The sequence below is a fragment of the Coenobita brevimanus genome, chromosome 29 (genome assembly GCF_032717465.1).
Source record: "Coenobita brevimanus isolate Jiangsu-jjx chromosome 29, ASM3271746v2, whole genome shotgun sequence".
In the NCBI taxonomy this organism is placed as follows: Eukaryota; Metazoa; Arthropoda; class Malacostraca; order Decapoda; family Coenobitidae; genus Coenobita; species Coenobita brevimanus.
In genome coordinates, this window is record NC_136982.1 from 37,460,956 (window position 1) to 37,485,798 (window position 24,843).

Below are 24,843 nucleotides of genomic sequence, written 5' to 3' on the forward strand. Positions count from 1 at the left end.
CCTCCCCCATGTGCTCCAAATGAGATTTACCCAGTCACTCCTCCACTTCTCACTTGTATTCAATCTTTTTTCCATCCTTCTGCAACCTTTCTGCCCTCTTTGTATGGACTACTTCCTCCTGTCCTTCCCTCCTTCTATTCCTCCATTGCACTTGAACCTTGACTTTCACCATCACCAAGTGGTGGTCAGAAAATCCACTTCCTCAAGCTCTGTATGCTCTTGCATCCATTACATACCTTCCCATTCTGTCATCCACACAGGTAATCAGTTACTGCCTGCTGTTCATTCATTTCACCATCCACCCTTCTCATCACTCGCCATGTGTACCTGTGAATCATATTGTGGCTAAAGAGGGTTTTGGCTATCACCTACCCCCTCCCTGCACAAATATCCACAAGAGCACTGCTATTCTCATCCACTTCTGCAGGCACAACTCCACTCATCAACCACTCCATGCACCATCACATTCCCAACTTGTCCTTTCAAATCTCCAATCAAAAACACTCTGTCATTCTTCTCAAAATTTTCCCTTGCATGCTCTCACATTTGCCCAGAACTCTTCTTTCACTCTGGTATCTACTGAGGCACTGTATAAGCGAGTGTGGATTGCATGAAGAGTTATGTTTCAGGGTTGTTTGCATTTGGAAACCAGTTGCTGCAAGGCTTATCATCACTGTAATAACCAATATATAGCTATCCATTGACCTACCACACTGGCTGCCTTTATCTTTACGTGTACAGTATTTTCACTCACCTGTCTGTTCAGAATGGTGTACAGTATTGAAAGCTGTTTGGGGGATTTAATGCAGTGAGGCATTTTTATAATGCTAAAAAAGAAAATGTTAAAGCTATTTAGTTATTTTTGTGATGTTCAATGCACCATTGATTATTGTTTTGTCACTTTTTTTTTTTTTTTTTTTTTTTTTACCATATTCACTGCAAGAAGGAGTGCAGTATTTTGGCAGCTCCCTTCGATTTTCATCAGTTTTTATCGTGGCATAACTGTGATGTGGATGTGATAGGAAGCGTTAGGAGAAACACATTGAAGTGGTTTGGCCATGTAGGGAGGATGGAGATTGAGAGATTGATGAGGAGAGTGTATGTGAGTGAGGTGGAGGAGGGGGAGAGGGAGGAGGAGGCGGAGGATGAGATGGAGGGATGGAGTGGAGAGGTATATGAGAGAGGGGGATGTGAGCTGGGAGCAGGGTGGTGAAATGACGGAGGACAGGGCGACATGGAGACGATTTGTTTGTGGCCACCCCTTATGGGATTAAGGCATCTGGCAATAGATGGCTAGATAACTGTGATCAGCACAGATTTACTTGCAATATTGAAGGTAATGCAGTATTGAAGGTAATGATACATAATAGACCAATACATAATAGACCAATAAACAATACAGTACCAATATTGGCCTTAATTTCATTAGATTATAATGAAAAGATGAGGAAATACTGGGTGTGGGTTTGGTATATAACTAATTTGTCGAACAGTTCACTAGATACACTTTCTGTACTGGACCTTGATTCAGTACATAACAAAAGTCATCCGTTGGAGTCAGGGGGTCTGGTATATCAGAGTTCAGTGAGTCTCACTTTATATATACAGTATACGATAATTTTTTTATTCTTGTTTAAATTTTACTCTGGTATATGGCAGAAGTGCCCTTTGCTGTTATGCTGCCGAAATCTTCAGTTGCAGTCAGTCAGTCAGCCAGTCAATCTGCTGCATCAGCTGCTAAGGCCATTTGTGGACTTTCTATATAATTGCTAAAATGAAGGTAACTAAGAAGTAGAGTGCCCCACAGTGTATTTGACATTTGGCTTGTGGATACAGGATAGGTCAGATAATTTAGTATAATAACTCCCTCCATTTATGAAGCTAATATATCATTGAATTTTACAGTGCAAATTGAACTGTGCATATGGTACCATTGAAACACATGCTATATAGCTAACTGATAGCCAGAAATTTGGCCCTCTTGAAAAATTTTGACCCCCCCCCCCCTTGCTGATCATACCAACTGTAGTAAACATGCAACCTCTATGAACATCACTGGGCATAAAACAGGGTTCATTAGAGTGTACAAAGTGGTAAATAAGTGGTGAATACTTACAATGACAGGACAGAGTGACATGGGAACCTGCCAAGGCCTGTCTTTACCTCCTCTGGTTGTCTTTGTGAAACAGGCAGAAGCCATTGCACATCAGTTATCAGTGCATTTAGAACCACAGTAAACAACCAAACTGCTTTATTGTTTTTGTTTTTAGCATAATATAATTGTCTTACTGCATTAAATCCCCCTCCCCTTCCCCCTGCAGAATAGCTGTTAATAAGCCATTTTGACCAGACAGGTCAGAAAAAATGTACACAAAGATATAGGCAGCCAGTGGGGTAACAGCGTGCTGCATGGCGACTGGCTTCCATGTGCAGATAGCCCCCAAATATAATAACACCATGAAATCCAAACTCACTTATAAATGCCTCATTAGATGCCATTTGTTACTGCTGTGCTTCCCCATTTAGTCTGAGCAAGCAATCACCCCAGCAGGGCCATCCCATGCAGTGAACTGATGTTCCTAAGCAGCTGACAGTGGCTCACCATAGCAAGGCATGGGGATTAGTGTGGAGTTTTTGTCCTGGGTAGACACCACATTTGTGTCTCCACCAGGTTAACTGGGGCACCATATCAGGCTGTATGTCACACCATTATTTGGCTGTATATTTACCACCCAGCATTGTAAAACTGTTTCCTGAAGTGCAGGAAACCATTTGGCTTGTCACTAATTCTAGAGCCACCTGAAGGGGAAAGAAGAGTAATAAATAGTGACAGGAAGGCCAGGAGAAATAGGAAGAGAGGAGGACAGGTATAGAAAAAGAATGATAAACATGAAGGAAGTAGCAGGCAGCGCTATATCAAGTGAGTGGATGATGAGCATCTCTATCTACAATAAGTAGATGGAAGTTAGCTTTTGATATGACTGAAGTTATAATTTAGATTATATTGGAGGTTTTATAGAGTTATTTAAGGGTAAACTTTACTAAAAGAACAAGAAATCTTTTGAGAATTGTCATATTGACAAGGGCAGAAGATTGTTAGGAATGATTAGTTATGAGAATTCTGTACTCACGGATAAAAGTAAGATGGCTTTCTAGTTATGATAAATATAAGAAAAATGATCATCTGGTTCACAGTCAAGAGTTGCAAACTTGGTGTAAACATCATCATCCATGTTTACATACATCACTGCACAGGACTTTGAGTGGTGGCATCGAGCAACCCATGTTTTAGAAGCTGATTTCTGGAATTGCTCTACACATTTCAGTTATGGATAGGTTTATCTCTCCAGTCAACAGTGAAAATTGCATATGGAACCCACACAAATGGATTTTTTTTTTTTTTTTTTTTTTTTTTTTATGTGACCGACTCTGGGCATAGGCTTCACAGCCTGCTTTCAAGGCCCAGTAGTCCCCCTACATACCGCACACCTCTACATGTCACCACTTCAGCGCTAACACCCACCGTCCATATTGAATACATGCTAGGGCTGTCTCATACAGGACTGGTGTATTGGTATTAGCGGGGGTATTTTTACGACATGTCGGCGGGGCTTCTGGTAGATCAGTAAAGTCTGATTTTATGAAGTTCAAATCCTTAAACTGTTCCCTGCCTCAGCGAGATTTGAACCCGGGTCCGTGAGAACTGCAGGCTAACTCTCTACCGATTGAGCCACTGTAAGTCAGTGTACAAGTTGGTGCTGGAGCATTTTTTTTCTCTGGTCACAGTTAGCTGAGATCTGGCTGAAGGGATCAAGTGATAGTATTGTTCTGTTTAATTCCTGCACATGGCAACTGTCAAGAGCCAGTACTGGTATTTGTGCAGTTAATTTCATGTAAGGGAGTTTCGTTTTCATTTTTGAAGGCTCCAGCATGCTTGCACGCGTCGACCTGGGTCACCTAATGACGGCTGTCCATGCTACTTGATCTCTGGCAGCTACCTTATTTAGTCCCTTAACCCTGAGGTCACACTCAGTGACCTCGTCCCAGGTCTTTTTCAGCCTGATTCTCACTACGCTACCTGCAACATAAACACTTCTCACTTTCTGCACCCATTTATCATCCCCCATCCTCTCCACATGCCCAAACCATCTCAGTCTACCTCTCCTCATCACAGCACCAATACACTCCAGTCCCATCCTACCTCTCAACTCTTCCATCATACACCCACCACAAATTGACTTAGGACCTACACACAGAATTGCTATGGGAGAGTTGTCTGTCTTTGTTGTGTGTTTCCACCTCTACCAAGTGAATTTTTTGGGTAAGAAGTCACTGGCAACTCCTCTGGTGTTGGCAGGAGGTGGTGAAACACTCAGCACATCAGTGCTTGTGCAGAAGCGAGAGTGGGAGTGTATGTTCCCATCGCTCTGAGCTTGCACCTCCCTCTTTTTTAGTATGCATTACTATTTGCCCAGTTATTTTTCTAGAGTCGAGGTGTCATGCCTGGAAAGCACTGCTCAAGGGATGAGAGGGTCCGTATCATTGCATGGAGGCCGGATAACGTCGCTATCAACATGCTTTGTGAACATACTGGACGCCCAAAGTCGACCGTCATGAAGATTCATGCTGCATCCACCTGATGCCGTACCAGAGCACAAGCAGGGCGGTGGAAAGAAGAGGACTACTTCCAGAGGTGCAGATGCACTTCTGAAGAGGGAAGTAATCAAGAATCCTTGACTGACAGCAGCAGAATTGAAGAGAATGCATCCCCAGCTGTTACAAGACATCTCAATTCGAACTATCCAGCACAGTTGCAGAAGGAGCTGGGTTTGCCAAGCCACACCACAACCAAGAAACTGCTTGTCACTGACCGCATGAAGAAGCAGTGCTTTCAGTTTGCCAAGAAGTATGCACACAGGACATCGGATGGATGGAGAAAAGTTTTGTTTTCCAATGAAAGCACATTTCAAGTGTTTCAGGTGTGTTCTGCCAAGGTTCGTCACCCTGCCTCCTGTAGTCGATATGACCCTGCTTACATGGTGCCGACTGTTAACCCCTCCATGGCCGAAGGCCCGGAATTTTCCGTGCACCCCAGGCCGATGCCAGGGCCATTTTTTGAAATTTCGAAAATTGATTTTTTTTTCTTGCCATATTGAAGAGAAAGTTCAGATGCACCTAACAGTGCAAATCCCAGCTTCCTAGATGCATTTTATGGCTTGCAGTGAACTGCGGAAGTTGCAGAAATATCGGCAACCGATATCGCCGCCCAGGGGCACTGCCGCATCGCAACTCGGCAGGTGTTGTTATTTTTTTTTTTTTACCTCCCAAAACAATGCAAATGGTGCTGAAATGTTGTGCATATATGAGATATGATGATATCGAATGATTTCAGTATATAATCTGTTAGAAATGGCTGGAAAAAAAAATGTTATGAATACATTTTCACCTTTTTGATATAAAATATGTTTATGGTAGTTTTGAGTTATTTTTTACGTTTTCGTTGTGCCCATGCTTGGAAAAGGGAGCAAAAGAGTTGAATTTTCAGTCCTAAATGAGAAAACTGCGCGTCCTCCAAGGCTAGACTCTGCCACGGGAGAATAAAGTGGAGGGTCAGTCCGATTAGCAATACGGAAGTTGAGTCGCAACTTCCAGCTCCCATACCACAAGCATGGCTAAAAATTGAATCATAATGCAGTTTCAGAACTAAGAATAAGTCTAATTATTACGAATACAGATACAAAGGAGAAATAAATACTATTACAGACAGAGGAAAACATATTTCTTCCGTCATAACATGTTCATCTTTCTCTATAATTTTACGTTCATCTTTATCATTTTACCATGTTATTTTTGCAATATATATATTGCTGTCTCATAAACAGGGTGGTTGTGTGTTTTGCAAGGGAGGAAAAAGACTGTATTTTCTGTCTGGGTCGAGATAATGGGTGTAACTATGTGTGTTTAGGCATGGCCACGAGCGGAAAAATCGTACATCCACTCGTCACGACAGCAGCTGGTGAACTGACAGATGAAACATGAGAGGGTGAAGTCAAGGTCAGTCTCATGTCCCAGATTTTCATTCAATTTCCCAAAAGTTTTCACAGTTTTCTACAAGTTGCACTGCATCAAATGATCCAAACCATTACAGCAAACCTGAGCAAATAGGTAAAGATACCAAGACAAAAATGTATTTTTCTCTTATTATCATGTCTGTTTTGTATGTGCCTGTATTACTTCATAATCGTAAACAGGTGGTTGTGTGTGTTTTGCAAGAGAGGACAAAGATGATATGTTCTGCCTGGGTCGAGATAATGGGTGTAGTTGTGCTTGTTAAAGCATGGCCAGGAGTGAAATAATAAAAAATCCACTTATCACAGCAGCAGGCTCTGAAATGCTTGATGGGGTGTATGGGAGTGTACTGTAGGTCGGTGTGAAGATGTTCAGAACGTTCATTCACTTCTCAAAAATTTTTGCATTTTTTTACAGGCCGTGCTCAAATGACGCCGGCAGCCATTTACGGCTAAACGTCATTTGACGCCGACAGCCATTTACGGCTAAACGTCATTTGACGCCGGCGGCCACGGAGGGGTTAAGCACCCACAATCAGTAATGGCACAGAGGTGTTTCTCAGGCGAAATGGGAAGGGGAGGCCTCTGCTCTCTTCCTAAGAACTTGATGATGAATGGTGGCCGGTACATTCAAGTTCTGAAAGATCATTTGTTAAACTTTTTTGCTATTCATGGGTGCGACGATTCAGCTCCATGTCACAAGCCAAGAAAGGTGACAAAATGGCTTCAGGATAATCAGATTGAGGTCCTCGACTGGCCTGGCAACAGCCCAGATCTAAATCTGATAGAAAACTGCTGGACAAAGATGAAGAAAATCACTGCAGAGAAGAAGACACCCAATCTGGACAACCTCAAGACTGAAGTGACAAATGTTTGGTGCAAAGAAATGTCCTTAGATTACTTTAGAGATCTAAGTGATTCCATGCCAAATTGCATCCAACTGGTCCTGAAAAACAAGGGAAACATGATTTCATATTAAAGAATGGCATTTCATGAACAAACATTGTGATATACTATGATTTCTGCATTTTTTAATACCTTGTGAGGGGACGTCCTAAGTCAGTTTGTGGTAGCTGTAAACCTAGTACCCCCAGGTCTTGCACACAAGGATGCACTGCAACATCCACCAAATCACTGCCATTTCTGTACGTTTGAACCTGCAAGTATCCTCTTCCTTTACTGCCCAGGTCTCACTACCATACAGCATTACACTCCTAACACATGCAGCATATAAAGATCCCATAGCACGGATGGAGAGCCATCTTAATGTAAAGAGAGACAACAGCTCCCTGAACTTCTTCCAACCACTCGTCACTCCAGCTACAGAGCTGGCTCCTGCCCCACCTCCAGCACATAACATGTCTCCCAAATGGCAAAACTCTTCCACACACTCAAGAGACTCTCCAGCAAGTTCAGTCCTTTCACGCCTGGCAATACCCACATGCGCTTCCTGACATACTGCATGCATGAAATCAGCATTATATTGCAGTCTACCTCTAATACCACTACATCTCTTATGCTTCCACTTATCGCAAACACTGCACAAGATGGAATTGCTTCCCACGCCCATGTGACAAATCACACATGGCCACTCTCCCTCTTCTTTGACAGTACTGCCACCAGCCCTAGATATCATCACTTTTGTTTTATCTGTATTTACTCTTAAGCCCTTGTGCCCCAGACCATCTCTCCACTTCCTAAATCTTTCCTCTTTCTCCCTTTTATTCTCTGCAGCCAACACCAAATCATCAGGATACATTTCCCACAGAATCCATTTCTGAAGTCACTTGAGAGGGCTTCAAGTACCATGATAAACAACAAGGGGCATGCCAGGGCAACTGAAGCCACTCCCAGGTTCTCGGGCCCCATGAGGGGCCCAGGGATGTTTGCGGTGGTTTGGCCCCCATGCTGTCCTCCTCCTCTGCTTCGACAGCCTCTGGGGGGTAGACCCACACCAAGACTCAATGCCTTATGGTCACTTGCCCATACAACATTTGGACACAACAAAGAAACCACCACTAGAGTATACAAACAATATATACATTCATTGATGAATTATGCAAGCCCTGCTTAGGCTTCTAACCTCACTAAAACACACTACAACACTCTACAGACCATACAGAACATGACCCTAGAAATAATCACAGGCTGCATAGTTACTACACCCACAGACCACCTACACCAAGAAACCAAAGTCCTCAAAGTCAAAGATCATCTAGACTTGAGAGGCACACAAATTCTAGCTGCAGCTTCCACAAACCCACACCATCCACTACACTACATGGTAGCACATCCATACACACCAAGGAACATCAAAACAACACCCAGCACATATCATACACAAATACTGTTATCTCTCCCCCCTCGCCTGCTTCAGACCAGCTTCCAGAAACATATCCATACTCAAATCACTCGCCGCTCCACTCAAAGACTACACACAGCTGCATGCACAGCCTCTTAATATCCACTCCTCTGAATCCTACCATCCTCGTGAGGACACGGTTCACCCGGCCAGGCTAAGATATGGACATTATCCAACCCTCTTGAGTTATCAGAAGAGGCTGGATGACTCCGTCGCTGATGCCTGTCCAGAATGCAGCACAGTACCTGATACTATTAAGCACATTATGGAAAACTGCATTGCACACAATCAACATCACCAGCATCACAACATACACCACTTGAGAGCTCTGTGGAAAAACCTGGTCTCGGCCGTGGCGGACTCAGTGCTGTTCAGCCAGACTGCTTAGGGAACAACTACTGCTACTACTATTACTGCTACTGCTACTACTACTACTACCAGCAGTACTACTACTACTACTATACTCAATCCTCGTAAACTGCAGCAATTTGGGTCTGGACCACTGCCGCAGATTACAAATTCTGCGGTTTATAAATAATAACTCTTATGTGAAAAATTAATTAGGGTCTGGACTTTGGCCATCCACCCCCCAAAGCACCCTACCTACACCTATCTAGGCACCATCAAACACAAACATACAAATTTAGGAATATTCAGTGCATGTATTTAATAGAAATAAGCAAGGTTAAGGGATCTCACCTTAATCCTATGACGATATTGAAGTGAATGAAGTGGGGTGGTGTTGGGAAGAACTTAGAACCTCTCAGTATGAGGTGGGGGTGCTCCCTCATGCTGTTCTCCCTTCTCCAGCTCCTCAGCCTCCCTCAGGAAGCCCTCAAAGTCTGCCTGGTTTTGTTTTGGTTTCTCCCTGGTTTTGTAGATCGTCCTTATGGTCGACTCGTTCCTCCCATATTCTTTCGCCAGGCTTGCAGACAAATGAGCTCCAAACGTTGACTGTACGACAACGGCGGCTGCTTCTTGATGCCACAGGGCTTAGAGCACTTTTTCGGGGGTTCGGGAGGGGCCATGGAAGGTAGGAGGTGGGGGGAAAGTGCACAAAAAAAGGCAGGTAGTTCTCGTACCGCACGGTGATGCTCTGTACTGTGCAGGTTGGCGGGCAGAACAACAACAACATGGCGGCATTGGTATGCACACTTGCCACCAGGGACGGGTGGTGATTGGTTGTTGGGTCGCGGTTATCAAATTGAATGCCACGGTTTACGATTCTCCGCGGAAAAGGCCCACTTCGGTGCCTAGATCCGCGATTTTCGTGACTTAACAGCGGTTTAAGGGTGCTGGCAGTCTGACAGCCACTTTGCCGCAGATTACGAATCCGTGGTTTATAAACACGCGTTTTAGGAGGATTGAGTGTACTACAACTACTACCGGTACTACTACTACTGCTACAACTACGACAGCAAGGGGCTCAAGACTGACCCCTGATGTACACCAACATTCATGGAAAACTCATCACTCAAATCTCCATTCTCCCTTACCTGAGTGTGAGCACCCACATACATGGCCATAACAACACTAACCTGCCATTTTTCGATCCCAATCTTTTCCAATGCCCACCTCACCACCTCTCTAGGTACTGTCTCAAAGGCCTTCTCCAAATCAACAAAAACAAAGTACAGTTTCCTTTTCTTTCCTATATGTTTTTCCTGAAGCTGTCACACAATGAATATGGCATCAGTGGTCCCTTTGCCTGACATAAACCCAAACTGCATCTCATCAGTATTCACTCTTTCTCTAATCATACCTTCTAACACTCTCTCCATTACTTTCATTATCTGGTCTGAAAGGTTTATGCAGCTATAATTGCCTCTTTACAGAGCATGATCTCTCCCCTTGTACACACTTACCATTACACTCTTCAGCCAATTACCTTGGACAACACACTCATATATATAATTATATTTATCAGCTCATTGACTAACCTCACTCCTATATCACCTGATGCTTTCAGCATTTCAGCAGTTAACCCAGACACACCTGCTGCTTTCCCCACCTGCATCCTGCCTATTGCCCTGCTTACAGTAGCAGCGTCAATCAACGGCCATAGACCAAACACTGGATCTGCAGGCTCCAAGCCTTCCCTGTCCCAGTCAAACTCCTCACTCAACACCTAGCTGCAATGCTCTCTCCATGCATCTTTAATATCCCCACTGTTCACCACAACCTTTCCTTCATCATTCTTCACACACTGCTTGCCTATTATATCCTATTCTCCCTCTTCATCTGATTTGTCACCTTAAAAATCATCTTCTTCCCTTCCACATGATTTCAGTTATCAAGGAATAGTCTCTGTGACTCAGACATTGCCCTGTAAACCTTTTTCTAGCCCTATGCTTGGCATCCAAGTGTTCCTCTTTGTTACCACCTTTTTTCCATTCCCATTAAAGCCTTCTTTTCTCCTTAACTGCAGCTTGTACACCCTCATCCCAACACCAAGTCACTTTATCTCTTGGTGGGCCTGTTGTCCATCCACACACTGAATCAGTAACTCTCAAGAGGTTGGTCTTGAGGGCTCTGTACTGTTCATTAACACTTCTGTCAACGTCTGCCTGTTCAGCCACTGCTTGCCTCATCTCACTATGGAAGGCATCCCTTACTACTTGGTTTTTCAGTTTCCATATTTTCCACCTAGGTGCATAGGTCCTCTTTTTCATCAACTGCTCCTTCAGCATTATGTCACATATCAATAATTTGTGTTGCTACACACATTTCTCGTTCCCTATAACTTTAACATCCCTCACTAACCTCTTATCAATCTTCCTGACCAGGAAATAGTCTGTCTGGCTGCTGTTTCCCCCAGATGCATACATAATCAACCTACTCTCTCTTTTCCTAAAATGTGTGTTGCACACAATAATGTTCATTGCCTATCCAAACTTGAATATCCTTTCCCCTTCCTCATTTCTTGTGCCATATGCATATCCCCCATGTACTCCATCATATCACTGAGCTGATTCACCAACATAACCATTTAAATCCCCTCCCTAATACTACAATCTCATCATCCCTCATACTGCCTACTACATGTATTAAGTCATCCCAAAATCTGTCCTTGTCTACCTCATCCAAGCCTGCCTGTGGAGCATATGCCAATACAATTGCAAACACCATCCCACCAAACAAAATTTTCACTACTTCTATCCTGTCACTTACACTCATAACATTCATGACATATTCCAACTGTTTCTCCTTAACCAACACACCCACACACCCATATCCATCTATCCTACCCTGCCAAACAACTTACAGCAACAATCCCTCCTAGCAGTCTTTCTGGCTGATCCACCTCTATACCTGGCTTCTTGCACACATGCCACATCCACCCACCTCCTACTCATTACTGCAGCTTTTTCCCTCGCTCTACCCTTCAAACTTCCCACATTCCACAAAGCCACTCTGATCCCCCTGGGTGATTTAATGTCCTCAGACTTGCTTTGAATTACATTCTTTAACTTGGTCATAAGCAGTAAAATAAGAAGGGAGAGACATGTCGCAGGCCCTGCCCACTGCATGGTCCCAGGACCAGGCAATGGATCTGGGACCCCTATCCCACCAACCTTGACCAGTGGCTGTGGTGGTGGCCCTGGGGCACCCTGCCAGGACAGATACAGGGACACCGTCCAAGCACGCCATGGCACTGTAATTGCCCTGCCATTATACACCCATTGATAGGGCAGCCTCCTGGGATGCTACTCCCAGACTCAGGCCCCTCTCAATTGGGTGGAAGCGACAGCCTGGGAACTGCAATTCCCTGTACCATCTAGCACAGGTTTGAGCCTCATCTCACCTTGGCACCATGATCTATGCTGGTGGAGCCTTCATCATGCCTCCCCTCAAAAGGTCTGCCACTAGGCAGTGGGGACAAAGGTTTCTGGCCGCGTACCCCTGCTGGCATCAACCCCTGTGACATAGTGGGGTATGTTGTGTAATATGTAAAGCACATGTGGTGTAGTGTATGAGCTAGAGGAAGTGTTTGGCAGAGTCTGCTATCCCTATTAGTGTCACACTGAAAAGGTCAGCAAAGGGGGATGGTTAGGTAGCTAGTGAAATAGGAGCTCCAAGTCTCCCTATCACCAGCATTCCCATTCCTCTCAGTGGTACCACTCTGATCAGCTGGTGCTACAACCTCCTTCCATATTAGGAGGAGTTTGTTGTTGTTATTGATCAACCCCAATGTGTCTTACTGAGTAGACCATCAAGCTATGCAATGGGGCATGGGGATCAGTGTGGTGGGTGCTGCATTTGCATCTCCCAAGTTAACAGGGGCACCATGGTAGGCTCCACTTCAGTGACTGGTTATGTGTTACTACCTTGTGTTGTAGATAGTTGTCTGGGCTGCAGAAAACCATTAGACCTGTCACTCAGTGTTAAAACACCTGAGGTGGAAAGAAGAGTGATTAAAAGTAACAGGAAGGAAGGGAGAAGTAGGAAGTGAGGAGGGCAGACACAAAAATGGAATGAATAAAGTAGAGGAAGAAGTAGGCAACACTACGTCAGCTGCGTGAATGATGGTTGCCGTCCTCAACCACTTCTGAGGGAATTTGTATATTGTATAACTGAATACTGTATATGTTTGCACTGGAGCTTAAGTTTGAAGTTTATACTCTTCTTTGAGGCTACAAGTCAGAAATCATGTCAACTCCCCCTTGGGACTTGGTGCACCTAACATTTGTGAGGCTTGTGCCACTCACCTGGTGTGAGTCCTTTTTGGCTTGCCTTGGTTTGACCAGATCCACTCAGCCATAAAGTCCTTAAGGAATGCCTGCAGATTTTCTTTTGTTATATTGATCTCATTGTTTCAACAGGTAGTAACAGTGCGGTTGTTGATAATCTGTGCTCAAGGCAACTGTCGTCATTTTTGACCAAAAAAAAAAAAATCTGAAATTTTTTAATATTCTGAGAAATTCCATGAAGTTCTGTCATCCTTCCTCTGTCTCTGTGCGAAGTGATATCATCTTCAGAAACGTATGTTTTAAAATTTCATTTTTGTACACCCATATCAAGCTCTAAAGTGCAACTTCAGTGCTCCTACACACATCATGATATAGCTTTGTGCAAAATTTACTCTGAAATCCCCCCTTTTTTTTTTTTTCTTTTTTATATATACAGATAAATTGTTGACTATGTACTTCTTTTGACATCTGTCATCTTTTTTAGTCCCAGCTGTATACTCATTGCAGCCAGAAGCATGAGAGGGAGTGGGTGTTTTGCTCGGTGCTCAGCGACCAGGCAACTTTGACAGCCATTTTCTGAGAATGTATGTTTTTAACATTTGGACTTTAAATAGTTCTTTACTAATAAAGCGGTAGAAAAAACAAAGGTACCACTGGAAAGCCCATAAGATATACTATAAAGTCTCTAATTAGAATATTTTTTTATAATATGTTTCATGTACAGATCTTGCCAAACACCCAGGAAATTGGTATAATAGGAAACTCAGATTTTCATTGAAAAAATAAATGACCGGTATTCTTCTGATGCAAGTATCATAAAATGTATTAGAGAATCTGCAAAGCAACTCTTTATGATTAGTTTGTCTCATAGCAAGCCAAATTTTATGCATTATCTCTGGAACCTGTTAAAGTCTTATAGATAATTTAGAAATTTTTGACAAAAACTATCTATCTATCTATCTATTGCCAGACGCCTCAATCCCGTTTGGGGTGGCCACAAACAAATCGCCTCCAAGTCGCCCTGTCCCCCGCCATTTCACTCTCTAAATAAAAATCTAATGAACCAAAATTGATGAAATTATACACCAACAATCCCTCATATAGGTCAGTAACTGTTGTAAACTGCAGCCTCCTAGTCCCAATAGTTTAGGAGCAACATATCAAAAGAGACAATGGCCTTAACCCATAGGCTGTGATATACTTCATGTGAAACTGGTCTGACAATCTGTGATATACCTCAAATGAGCATGATTTTTAACCTCTTACCACAAACATGCTGAGAAAGGCAGCATCATACACATTTTGTGGTATAGTAGGCTATCATCTCTCATTCCCACTTCTACATTTAAGCCCAGAAGCATTGGAAAGGGAGCTGCCATGATCAAAGTTTCATGCATTCCATAACCCATTTACTGTGGCATAAGCACCTGAGGGAAGATGAAACATGTGTTGAAAAACCTGTTTGTGAAGCTGAAATCGAGTATAAGATCAGTGGTGGATAAGGGAAGAGCAGAAGGGAGGGAAACAAAATATTTGAAACAGTGCCTCACAAACATTGTGTGGTAAAATAGCCTACTGGGCAACTTACTCATCCTTAGACATTACTCAGTCGTGCTTGGAGAGTTACCAGTTTCTTGTCAGCTGGGCACTATGATTCCTTAGCTATGATGACCAGAGCAAAAATACTTTATGGGTAGGTGTACTGTGCCATATCCAAGTTATTGGTGTACATTTGAAGGCTTCTTGCAAATGCTGCTAAATCTGTCATATTGTTGCATCAGTAGGAGTTGCATGACTAGGATATCCAGTGGCCTGTGGGTGAGTTATGCTCCAACACCTGAATCTGGTATCACACACTAATTTGAGCCCAGTTGGTATCTTCTCTTTTCTAAGTGGATGTGGAGAGCTTTGGTGAGCATGCATCTGGATGTGTCCACACACTTATCGGTGAGTTCTTTGTGGGCAAGCAGAACAGATGTCTGATATCCACTCTTCTGCACTTCTATGCACTTACTGTCTGACAAGTTTTGTTTTGTTGACCATAGCGTCACTGTGACCAAGGGGGAGCTAGAGATGGCTTCCCCTTCAGAATAAATTGGTGCTGGGGATTAAGTAGTTTGACTTCCAGGGAGATTTGGTGAGAGAGGTGTAGCAGGTTCCTTGGCTAAGAACCCCCTGAAGTCATTCCTCCAGTTTAACCCTGCTGTGAGGAAAATTCCTGGGACCACTCTGCACTGGGTGGACAACCCATTGCATAGATCACTAAGGAAGTTCCTCTCACTCACTGCTTGGTCATTGCTTGTTGTACATGCCATGACTTCACAGCATCCCCTAGAACTGAGATGCAAATATACACAGCTGTTGAGAGTCCCTGGCTGGAAAATATAGCAACAGTAGTAGACCCAGATGTGGTGGTTCAGTTCCACAACATATGGAAATACACTTTCACACTAGATCCACACATCTTTCAAAGGATTACCAACATAGGCTTTTGAAGGGATTTAAACGCTTTCCTTGGAATTAACAATTCTCTTTACCCACGGCCAAAATCGTATCTTTCATATTTCATAGTGGTTTCTTATGTTGCTTTCCTCAGTATAACCCAAGCTAAGTCTTACCTCTGTCTCTCTTGCTTGTCCATCCAAAGATGGTTAATTAAGCTTATGTACATTGATTATTGGGTGGTAGGTGGTGGTGACCATCATCCACTCACTTGATGTAGTGCTGCCTACTTCTTCCTTAGCCTTTATCATTCTTTTTCTGTGCCTGCCCTCCTCTCTTCCTATTTCTCCCATCTTTCCTGTCACTTCTTATTGCTTTTCTTTCCTTTACATGTGGCTTTACATGGAGTGACAAGCCATATGATGTCCTGTAAGCCAAGAAACCATTTACAATGGTGGGTGGTAACCATATAACCGAACCATACGTGTTCCCTATGTGTCAACAAGTGGGTTGGTGAGGGGTTAGTGCCCCTCCCTGTAAAACAAATAAATCAAAGTCAAATGGCCACCCCTGATGGGATTATGGCGTCTGGCAATAGATAGATAGATAGATGGATTGATTGAATATTTCAGGTTGTCCTTTAGTCAGTGAATATAAAATACTGGAAGAGGAGTTTTAGAGAAAGGAAAAGCAGGGGAACAGGTAGAAAATGCTCCCATTCAAGAGAGGTAACACTTAGTGCACTCTTATCAGCCCTTGGCTGCAAAACATAATATACTGACAGTTATTGTTGTTTCTTGACTGTAAGCACTGAGAGGTTATGCATACCTCTTACTTTGAGAGGCTTTCTTTGGTAATAATAACCAACTATGGGAGTGAAAGAAAAATGGCACAGCCAGAAACATGTTTTTCCTTTGTCAGGAAGCTGTCAAAACAGTCAGATATCCCATTAGAGGGGTCTTATGACCTGCTTTTCCCCGTTCAATGGGCCCATGTTTCTGGATCATTAGACTGGTACAATAATAGTGCATCCAGGACGAGCATGCATGTGGCTGGTTTGGACTGAAGGCATCAGCATCTCCTTACATTTAAAGCTGGACTCTGCAGAATTTAGTAGGCAATTTCTACAGTGTTTGTCAGGCATAGTGTAGTTACAGCACCACTGTTTTATATGTTGTGATGGTACCCACCACCATTATTCATGTGAGGGTTAAATCTGCATTCCTTAAGTGCTATCACAATTCATAACTGAAGTTAAAAAATGCAGCATGTTATTAATTTGACAGAGTAATTTAAGGTATGAGAACCCAGTACAAATCTACCATGCAGACTTAGACATGTTTTCTAATGCCATACATACATATGCATATACTTTTGTACTGAACACCTGCTACTACCAGGCTGTAAATCATAACAGTAACTGCTTCTTCAGCTCCATTCTGTTTCTGGGTGGCTCATCATGATGAGGTGAGATTCATACTTCAGCCATATAATGAACCTGTGAGTCTTTGCAACTCCGCTCAGCCAGATATTAAGTGTTACAAAAATATGGACACTGTTTTGTTTGTTTTGTTTAAATTATGGCATATGCTTAAAACAGTATGTATGTAGTATGCAATGCTTGTACTGTCAGTTTACCCTCTCTTGCAAGATCAGAACAAGCTAGGCAATCTACAGTGGCAGTATTGCTTTCAAGGTGGAGAAATAATTTTCTCAACAGTTCTCTCTCAGACACTTGGGACCGATGGCACTCAAAAGTCAATTGAAAATCAACAGCCCACAATCCTTTAGAGCCTAAGCATGAAATCACCCTCCCTCCTAATGCTAGTGTATGCAAAACTGAGCCCTTGACCACATCAAAAAACAAAGGTCAATTTTGTATATCACAGTTTTTTCTTAACTGATATATGCAAGTAGTCTTCATAATATTTATTGATTTTAACGTACTATTGCTGTAGTAGCCAAAAATATAAATATTAAATCACAGACTCTGCAGTATTATAGGTTAAGAATCTGCATTCAGCGTATATTTTGTATTCAGTGACCTATGAATTTCTTTAAGATGTGGGCCAAGGATCAGGTCTCTTTAGTGTTGTTATCTTCAATAGTGACTGATCTAGAAATCACCTATAATGTGTTTGTAATGCATCTGCTAAATATTGACATGTACATAAAACTGAAACAAGGCACTAAAAAATCTATTTGAATATTAGTGGAACTAACATCACATATATTTATACTATTTTTTGCGTGCTAAGCCTTCATTTCTCACATAATCTCTGCAACAGTTACTTTTTCATGCAAAATTTAAGATGGGAAATTATAACAGTCGGTATTTGTGGATAGCTGCTGTAATAAGACTATAAAGAGCATTTTATTTTTTCCTCAGGTAATGACACTTACACTCCAGAATTAAGGTTTGATCTTCAGTGTTATGAGAAGCAGATCCAAATTAACTTTCTCTCATGTGAAGAGCATGAGGCTGTAAGCTTTTTCAACAGTTGCATGCTTTTTAGGGTGAAATGCTGGAATTGAAATATGAAAAAGACAAAGTAAGAAGAAATGAACAGGTCTTCTTCTGATATCATGGTGATAAGAAACATGATCATAGGGAATCCTCAAAAGTCATCACACCACTTTCCATCTTATTTTTTTTCTCATTCAACATTTTACTTGATAATCTTGTCGGCTACTATAGATGTTTTTATATAATGTATATTTGTATATGATATTACTGTTTAACAACAGCTTACACTGTAAACTAAAAATATTTGAACATGTTTGTAGATGTTCAGAGACTGGAAGCTTTATTAGTTACTTACTGTCTTCAATTTCTTTGCATTCTATTTCTTTCTTTCTTTCTTTCCATTTTTTGGACATACCATCACTTGTCAGTTGTATCTGCGAAGGTAACAGTTCAAGCTATCTATTAAAATGGCTCCAATCATTGACTACATTTAAGATGGCTTCCATTTTCTGAGCAACTTACCCCCTCCCTGATCCCTGTGCCCTTTCCACCTTTTAAATGGTGGCACAACAGAAGCCAAGTTTGTTTGCGCGATTGATGGGCATAGCAGCTCCAGTGGCTCCCAGCAAGAGCACCCATGCCTCCCGCACCAGTCTCTCCCGATCCCTGGATGAAGCTCAGGACTCGCAAGGTCACCCCAGCCGCCAGGGGAGTCTCTCTCAGTCCAACGTAAGGTAGGACGCCGCACCACCACCACTCGCCAAGCGCCCGACGTCATATCTTATGATATGATTCTGTATGATGTGAAACAGTCACCACTACAGCTTAATTTATTCACACATTTCAGGAGCTGCTGGTTGTTTTATATATTGATGATTTTGCCATTAACCCTTTTAGCATTGTTTTTTAGGGAGATCTTTTTTCCCCAAGACAAAATATAGTTGAATTTCAATATCAGCCAAATATAATAATAATAAAATTGATAATAATAATAATAATAATAATAATAATAATAAATAATGATACTACAGTAATAACACACTATCCTAGTTTTACATATTTATTTTCCATATTACTGCACTTTTGATAATCATGTCAACTAGCAGAGGACTGTGCCAGTTAAATTAGAACATGAAGCTGCTTACTATCATTATAAAGATAACGTACAAATTTCTCAAAGGGTAATGACAGAGATAAAAAAAAAAAAAAGGTATAAAGCTTTTAAATCAGCTAATGAAGGTAATGGAGAGAGTTCTAGAAGGTATGATTTGAGAAAGAGTGAATATTGATGAGATGCAGTTTGGGTTTATGCCATGCAGGGGGTCCATTGATGCCATACTCATTGTTTGACAGCTTCAGGAAAAATATGTAAGTAAGAAAAGGGATCTGTATTTTGTTTTTGTTGATTTGGAAAAGGCCTTTGACAGAGTCCCTAGAGAGGTGATGAAGTGGGCAATGAGAAAGCTTGGGTTGGAGGAGTGGCTGGTTAGGGTGGTTATGGCCATGTATGTGGGTGCTCGCACCCAGGTAAGAGTGAATGGAGATTTGAGTGATGAGTTTTCCGTGAATGTTGGTGTGCATCAGGGGGCAGTTTTGAGTCCCATGTTGTTTATCATGTGCATGAAGCCCTCTCACATGACTTCAGAAAAGGACTCCTGTGGGAGATGCTGTATACTGATGATTTGGTGTTGATTGCAGAGAATGAAAGGGAGGCAGAGGAAAAATTTAGGAAGTGGAGAATTGGAATTGGGCACAAGGGCTTAAGGGTAAATGCAGATAAAACAAAAGTGATGATATCTAGGGCTGATGGCAGAACAGTCAGAGAAGAGACAAAGTGGCCATGTGCAGTTTGCCACAAGGGTGTGGGAAGTAATTCCATCTTGTCCAGTGTTTGTGATAAATGGGTGCACAAGAGATGTAGTGGAATTAGAGGTAGACTGTGAGATAATGCTGATTTTATGTGTCCGGCATGTTGGGGAGAGCAGGTGGAGATTGCCAAGCATGAAAGGATTGAACTTGCTGGTGAATCTCTTGAGTGTGTGGAAGAGTTTTGTTATTTGGGAGACGTGTTACATGCTGGAGGTGGGGCTGGAGCTAGCTCTGTGGCTAGGGTGAGAAGTGGTTGGAAGAAGTTCAGGGAGCTGTTGCCTCTCCTGACATTGAGAGGACTTTCCCTACGTGCTAAGAGGTCTTTGTATGCAGCATGTGTTAGGAGTGTGATGCTGTATGGTAGTGAGACCGGCATAGTAAAGGAAGAGGATATTTGCATGCTCAAATGTACAGAAATGACAATGATTAGGTGGATGTGCATTGCGTCCCTACATGCAAGGCCTGGGGGGGCTCGGTTTACGATGGAAGAGTTGAGAGGTAAGATGGGACTGGAGTGTATTGGTGTTGTGATGAGGAGAGATAGATTGAGATGGTTTGGGCATGTGGAGAGGATAGGGGATGATAATTGGGTGCAGAAGGTGAGAAGTGTTAATATTGGGGGTGGGGTTGCGAGGGGTAGACCGAGAAAGACGTGGGACGAGGTCATTAAGTGTGACCTCAAGGTAAAGGGACTGAACAGGGAGGCTGCCATGGATCGTACAGCTTGGAGAGCCTCCATTAGGTGACCAAAGGCCGACGCATGCGAGCATGTTGGAGCCTTAAAAAAACGAAACAAAACAAAATTACATATACAGTACAATATATGTATACGTACTGTACATACATATATATACTGTATATATATATGTATACACCTTCTGCTTTATCAAGCTTCCGTTAGAAAACCATAGATCGAACGGAATTTTCCGGTAAATTGAGATTTTTCTTATATTTTTTCCCCTTCCTCGTGAGCTGAAGTCTACTTACAGATGCTACACACAGTTGCTACTGAATACCTTCTTATGCTACACAAAGATGCTGCCTATGCTAGTCTAAACCCATAATGATTCACACAGCAGTCAGAACCCATAATAACAAATAATAATACTAAATTTAACAGTAAAAACCTCGCCTTCAAATGTGGGGGTTATGTACTTGTTTGCAGAATTATTCCTGATGCAGGTAGCCATACAGCACCCCCAAACTTGTGTCAGGTGTGATGGTTTGCTATTCACAGTCTCAGCCCTCTCCATTAGTACTAGGGGAGGCACTGGTGGTGTGGGTGCGGGTGTCATGGCTGGTGTCCCTTCGGAGGAGAGAGAAACATCAGATTCTGTGGAGGGGAGGCTGCTGGTGGATGGCAAGGATATATCAGAAGTTCAGCTGTCCTTCCTTTCCTTGGCTGGACATGACAGTGGTGGTTTGAAGAATTCATAGATCTTGGTCAGCCGTGGCTCGTACAGATCCCTTCAAATCTGTATTTTTGTTTGCATCTCCCCCAGGTGGGGGTAGAAGCTCTTCAGATCCTTGTAGTTGGAGTCGAGGATGTAGTCAAGCAGAGCTTCTACACAGTCTGAGGCATGGGAGCCTCTTTTCTTTGGATTTGAGAACTCCGTCACGTCTTCCTCAGGTGGAGGCTCCTCTGCTGTCACCTCAGCCACGATCTCGTCCTCAGTCTGGTTGTGGAAGCCAGGGTCACCAGCATCGAGATCCAGTCACTCCTGGATCTCCACCAGCTCCACCTCAGCCTCTCCTGCTCAGTGGAATACTTGCCTGCTCTCCACTGCCATGAACCCTTCGAAGATGGCAGCCTCGTCCTCCACCCACCGAGCCATGTCCCTCTGCTCAATCATGGCATTCCACCCATGCATGATGGTCCTGTTGGCTACGGCATCCCATGCTTTCCGGATGTTAGTGACCGTATCATGTATGTTGTATTTCTTCTATACCTCCACACTCCTTCTTCCCCTTGTATCTTCCTGTCCTGCCTCTGGCTCCATCTTCACCACCAGGATATCAACCAGCTTTAGCCTCCTGTAATGCCTCTTGAAGGTGTTTATGATACCCTGGTCCATGGACTATAGGATGGAAGTGGTGTTAGCAGGGAGGAACATGGTACGAATCTGCCCGTCGTGCTTCACCATTGAGGGGTGAGCTGGGGCCTGATCAAGGAGGAGGAGAGCCTTCACCTGCCCCAGTCGCACATTATGCTCCCTCATCTGGTAGTTCTTCACTGACTCAACAAACTTTGTAAAGAACCAAGATCTGGTTATGGTGGCAGTAAACCAGGCCTTGGCATTGTTGTCATAGACGACAGGCAGATTGTCTTTAATTGGCCGCATCGCATTTGGTCTCTTTGCGGCCCCCACCACCATAGGCTGCAGTCTGTGGGTTGCATCTGTGTTCACACACAGCAACACAGACACTTGAGAATTGATTTGTTTGTGGCCTGGGACACTGGACTGGCTTCTTGCTGCACGTGTGATGTTTGGCAGTGCCTTCCAAAACAGACCAGTCTCATCAGCATTATAAATCTGCCAGTCCTGGAGGTCTGTTTTAATCATAATTGCCTTTATTTTGTTGACAGACAGCTGCATGCTCGCGATGTCAGCTCTTCACCACTGACCCACTACCTTTTTATGCATGATATCATGCTGCTTTGAAAAGTTTGAGATCCAACCATCACTTGCATGGAAATCTTCTATTTCTAGTTTTTCTGCAAACCTTAAAGCAGCATTCCTTATCTCAGGCCACACACTGGCATACCCTGGGCTCCTGCTGCTGGTACCACTTACACACAGCCTCCTCGAGTTTTTCATATTTAGGCCTCTTTAGAGACGCTTTTCCAAAAATGAAGATTTTTTTTGAAGAACTAGTTTTGCATCTGGCACCACTTTCAGTTTCTTAATTTCATCCTTTTGTTTTCGTATTTCATACACTTGGGTTTTCTTGACCTCATGGTTGGTCATGAGTGACCCCACAGCTGTACTACGCCCTCGTTTCTCCATTATTTCCAATTTCTGGATCAGAGAAAGCCACACCATTTCTTTTTCTCCTGCACTTTAGGCATGGTGAATAATTGGTTATTTTCACAAGAAAATGCACAGAAAAGTTTGTAATGGCAAGGAAATCACACACACTTAGGGAGAAGACGCAAACGGTACGGTGGTTGCTGGTAGACTGAGGCTGGATGAGCAGCCTGAGACAAAGTGGCTTGTTTCCATTAGTAATATCCCATGCCTTGTGATTGACCAGAAAAATTCCTGTAAACTGCAAGTACCTAACGGAAAAAAAAAGTTCTGCTTTTTCAAGCTACATTAAATCCTGCTTCCGTTAAATTGAGTTTCTACTGTATATATATACTGTATATATATATATATATATATATATATATATATACATCATCATCATCATCAGCCGTTGAGGTCCACTGCAGGACCGGCCTATCCCTACCGAAGCAGGGACGATACAAGCCAATGTATCTCTACCCAGTGGCTTAGGCTGTCTGGTAGAGACTGTATGTAGGGTGAGAAGTGCTTGTAAGTGTAATTGTAGTGTTGTAGTGGCTTTGGATGTGTGTGTAGTCTGTGAACCAAGTGTAATCAGCCCGCCTTAAGCCAATTGGGTGCAAGCATACTAGTATGCGACACTGGTTCAACCACAGCACCCCTTATGTCCGCCAAAGTAGCAAGTGGCTTGGTGAACGATTCCCAAAGTTTTTACAACTCTGGCGAGAGGCAAACCCTCGATATATACATATACATATATATTTATATATATATATATATATATATATATATATATATATATATATATATATATATACATATATATAGATAGCTAGGTAGAGATATATATATATATACAGTAAAAGTCCAATATTTCGTCATCCAAATCCCCGGCAAATCTGACATTTCGGCAGTTTTGAGAAATAGTCCCATTTACGAAAATCTCCGATCGTTCGGCAGATTCTCCGATTTTTTTTGTCAGTCTTGAAATTCTCCATGAGGCTCGCCAGCTAGCTACCCGCCTTTACCCGCCTTAGTGAGTGAGATAGTGAAAGTGATGGAACGAGTCTACCACTGCCATGAAGCTCAGAGGCTAGCTGTTTCTCCTATAGCGTAAAGAGAGGACAAACATGTAGTGAGTCTATCATGGGAAAGAGAATCTGTTTCGCCATTCTTCCGCCATTCTTCCGAGTTGTTGCCGTGCTGCTGCCGACTTCTCTTGATTCTTCTGTGTGCTTTGTGAACTTCGTACCGAAATACCTCTGAAATTACTATTCGAGTGTGCTGTAAGCACCGTAACATCAGACAGGAGCTTTGTAACACCTGAGTGGACCAGCCGTGTGTTGTGAACAGTATAAACATCTTCTGCGTGCTTTGAAAATGGCCTCCACGTGTGGAAAGTTAACTGGTGTTAGCAAGAAGTGTACACATAAGATGTTGACTATTGCTCGGAAAATTGAGCTGTTGAAAAAATTAGAGGCTGGCATGAGTAGGAAACAGATTATGGATGAGTTTAATGTAAGCTCCTCTGCTCCCTCCTCTCCGTCACCAACAGCAGTCTCTGAACCTCATGCTCTACTGCCGCAGCAACAGGGAGAAGAGTCCTTAGAGCCTGTTGCAGGACCCTCTACTGCTGGGGACTTCTTCCAGCAGTAGCAGACTCCAATCAACCCCTTCTATTGTACATATGTAAATAAGGAACCTACTATAAGTTTAGGTAAGTGCATGTGAACTTGTAGGCCTACTGTACCATTACATTTATATACAGTATGTTCACTAATTTCTGTATTTTTCATATTCATGTATAGTACTGTATTCATTACAGTATTGTACAGTATCAAACAGTATACAGTACTCTCTCCAAACACATTTGTAATGATGTGAGTAATGATGATAGTGTTCACCGAAACATATAAGGTACTGAGTGGGTAGGGTT

The 24,843-nt window shown here is 42.8% G+C and overlaps 1 protein-coding gene across 1 annotated transcript in view; it reads left to right on the forward strand.

Moving 5' to 3' along the window:
* Positions 1-24,843, forward strand: part of cac (calcium voltage-gated channel subunit cacophony) — a 2,326,612-nt gene that overhangs the window by 2,123,782 nt on the left and 177,987 nt on the right. The window contains exon 45 of the mRNA XM_080268748.1: positions 18,604-18,764. Coding sequence (XP_080124874.1) covers positions 18,604-18,764 — 161 coding nt within the window. The remainder of the gene's footprint in view (positions 1-18,603; positions 18,765-24,843) is intronic.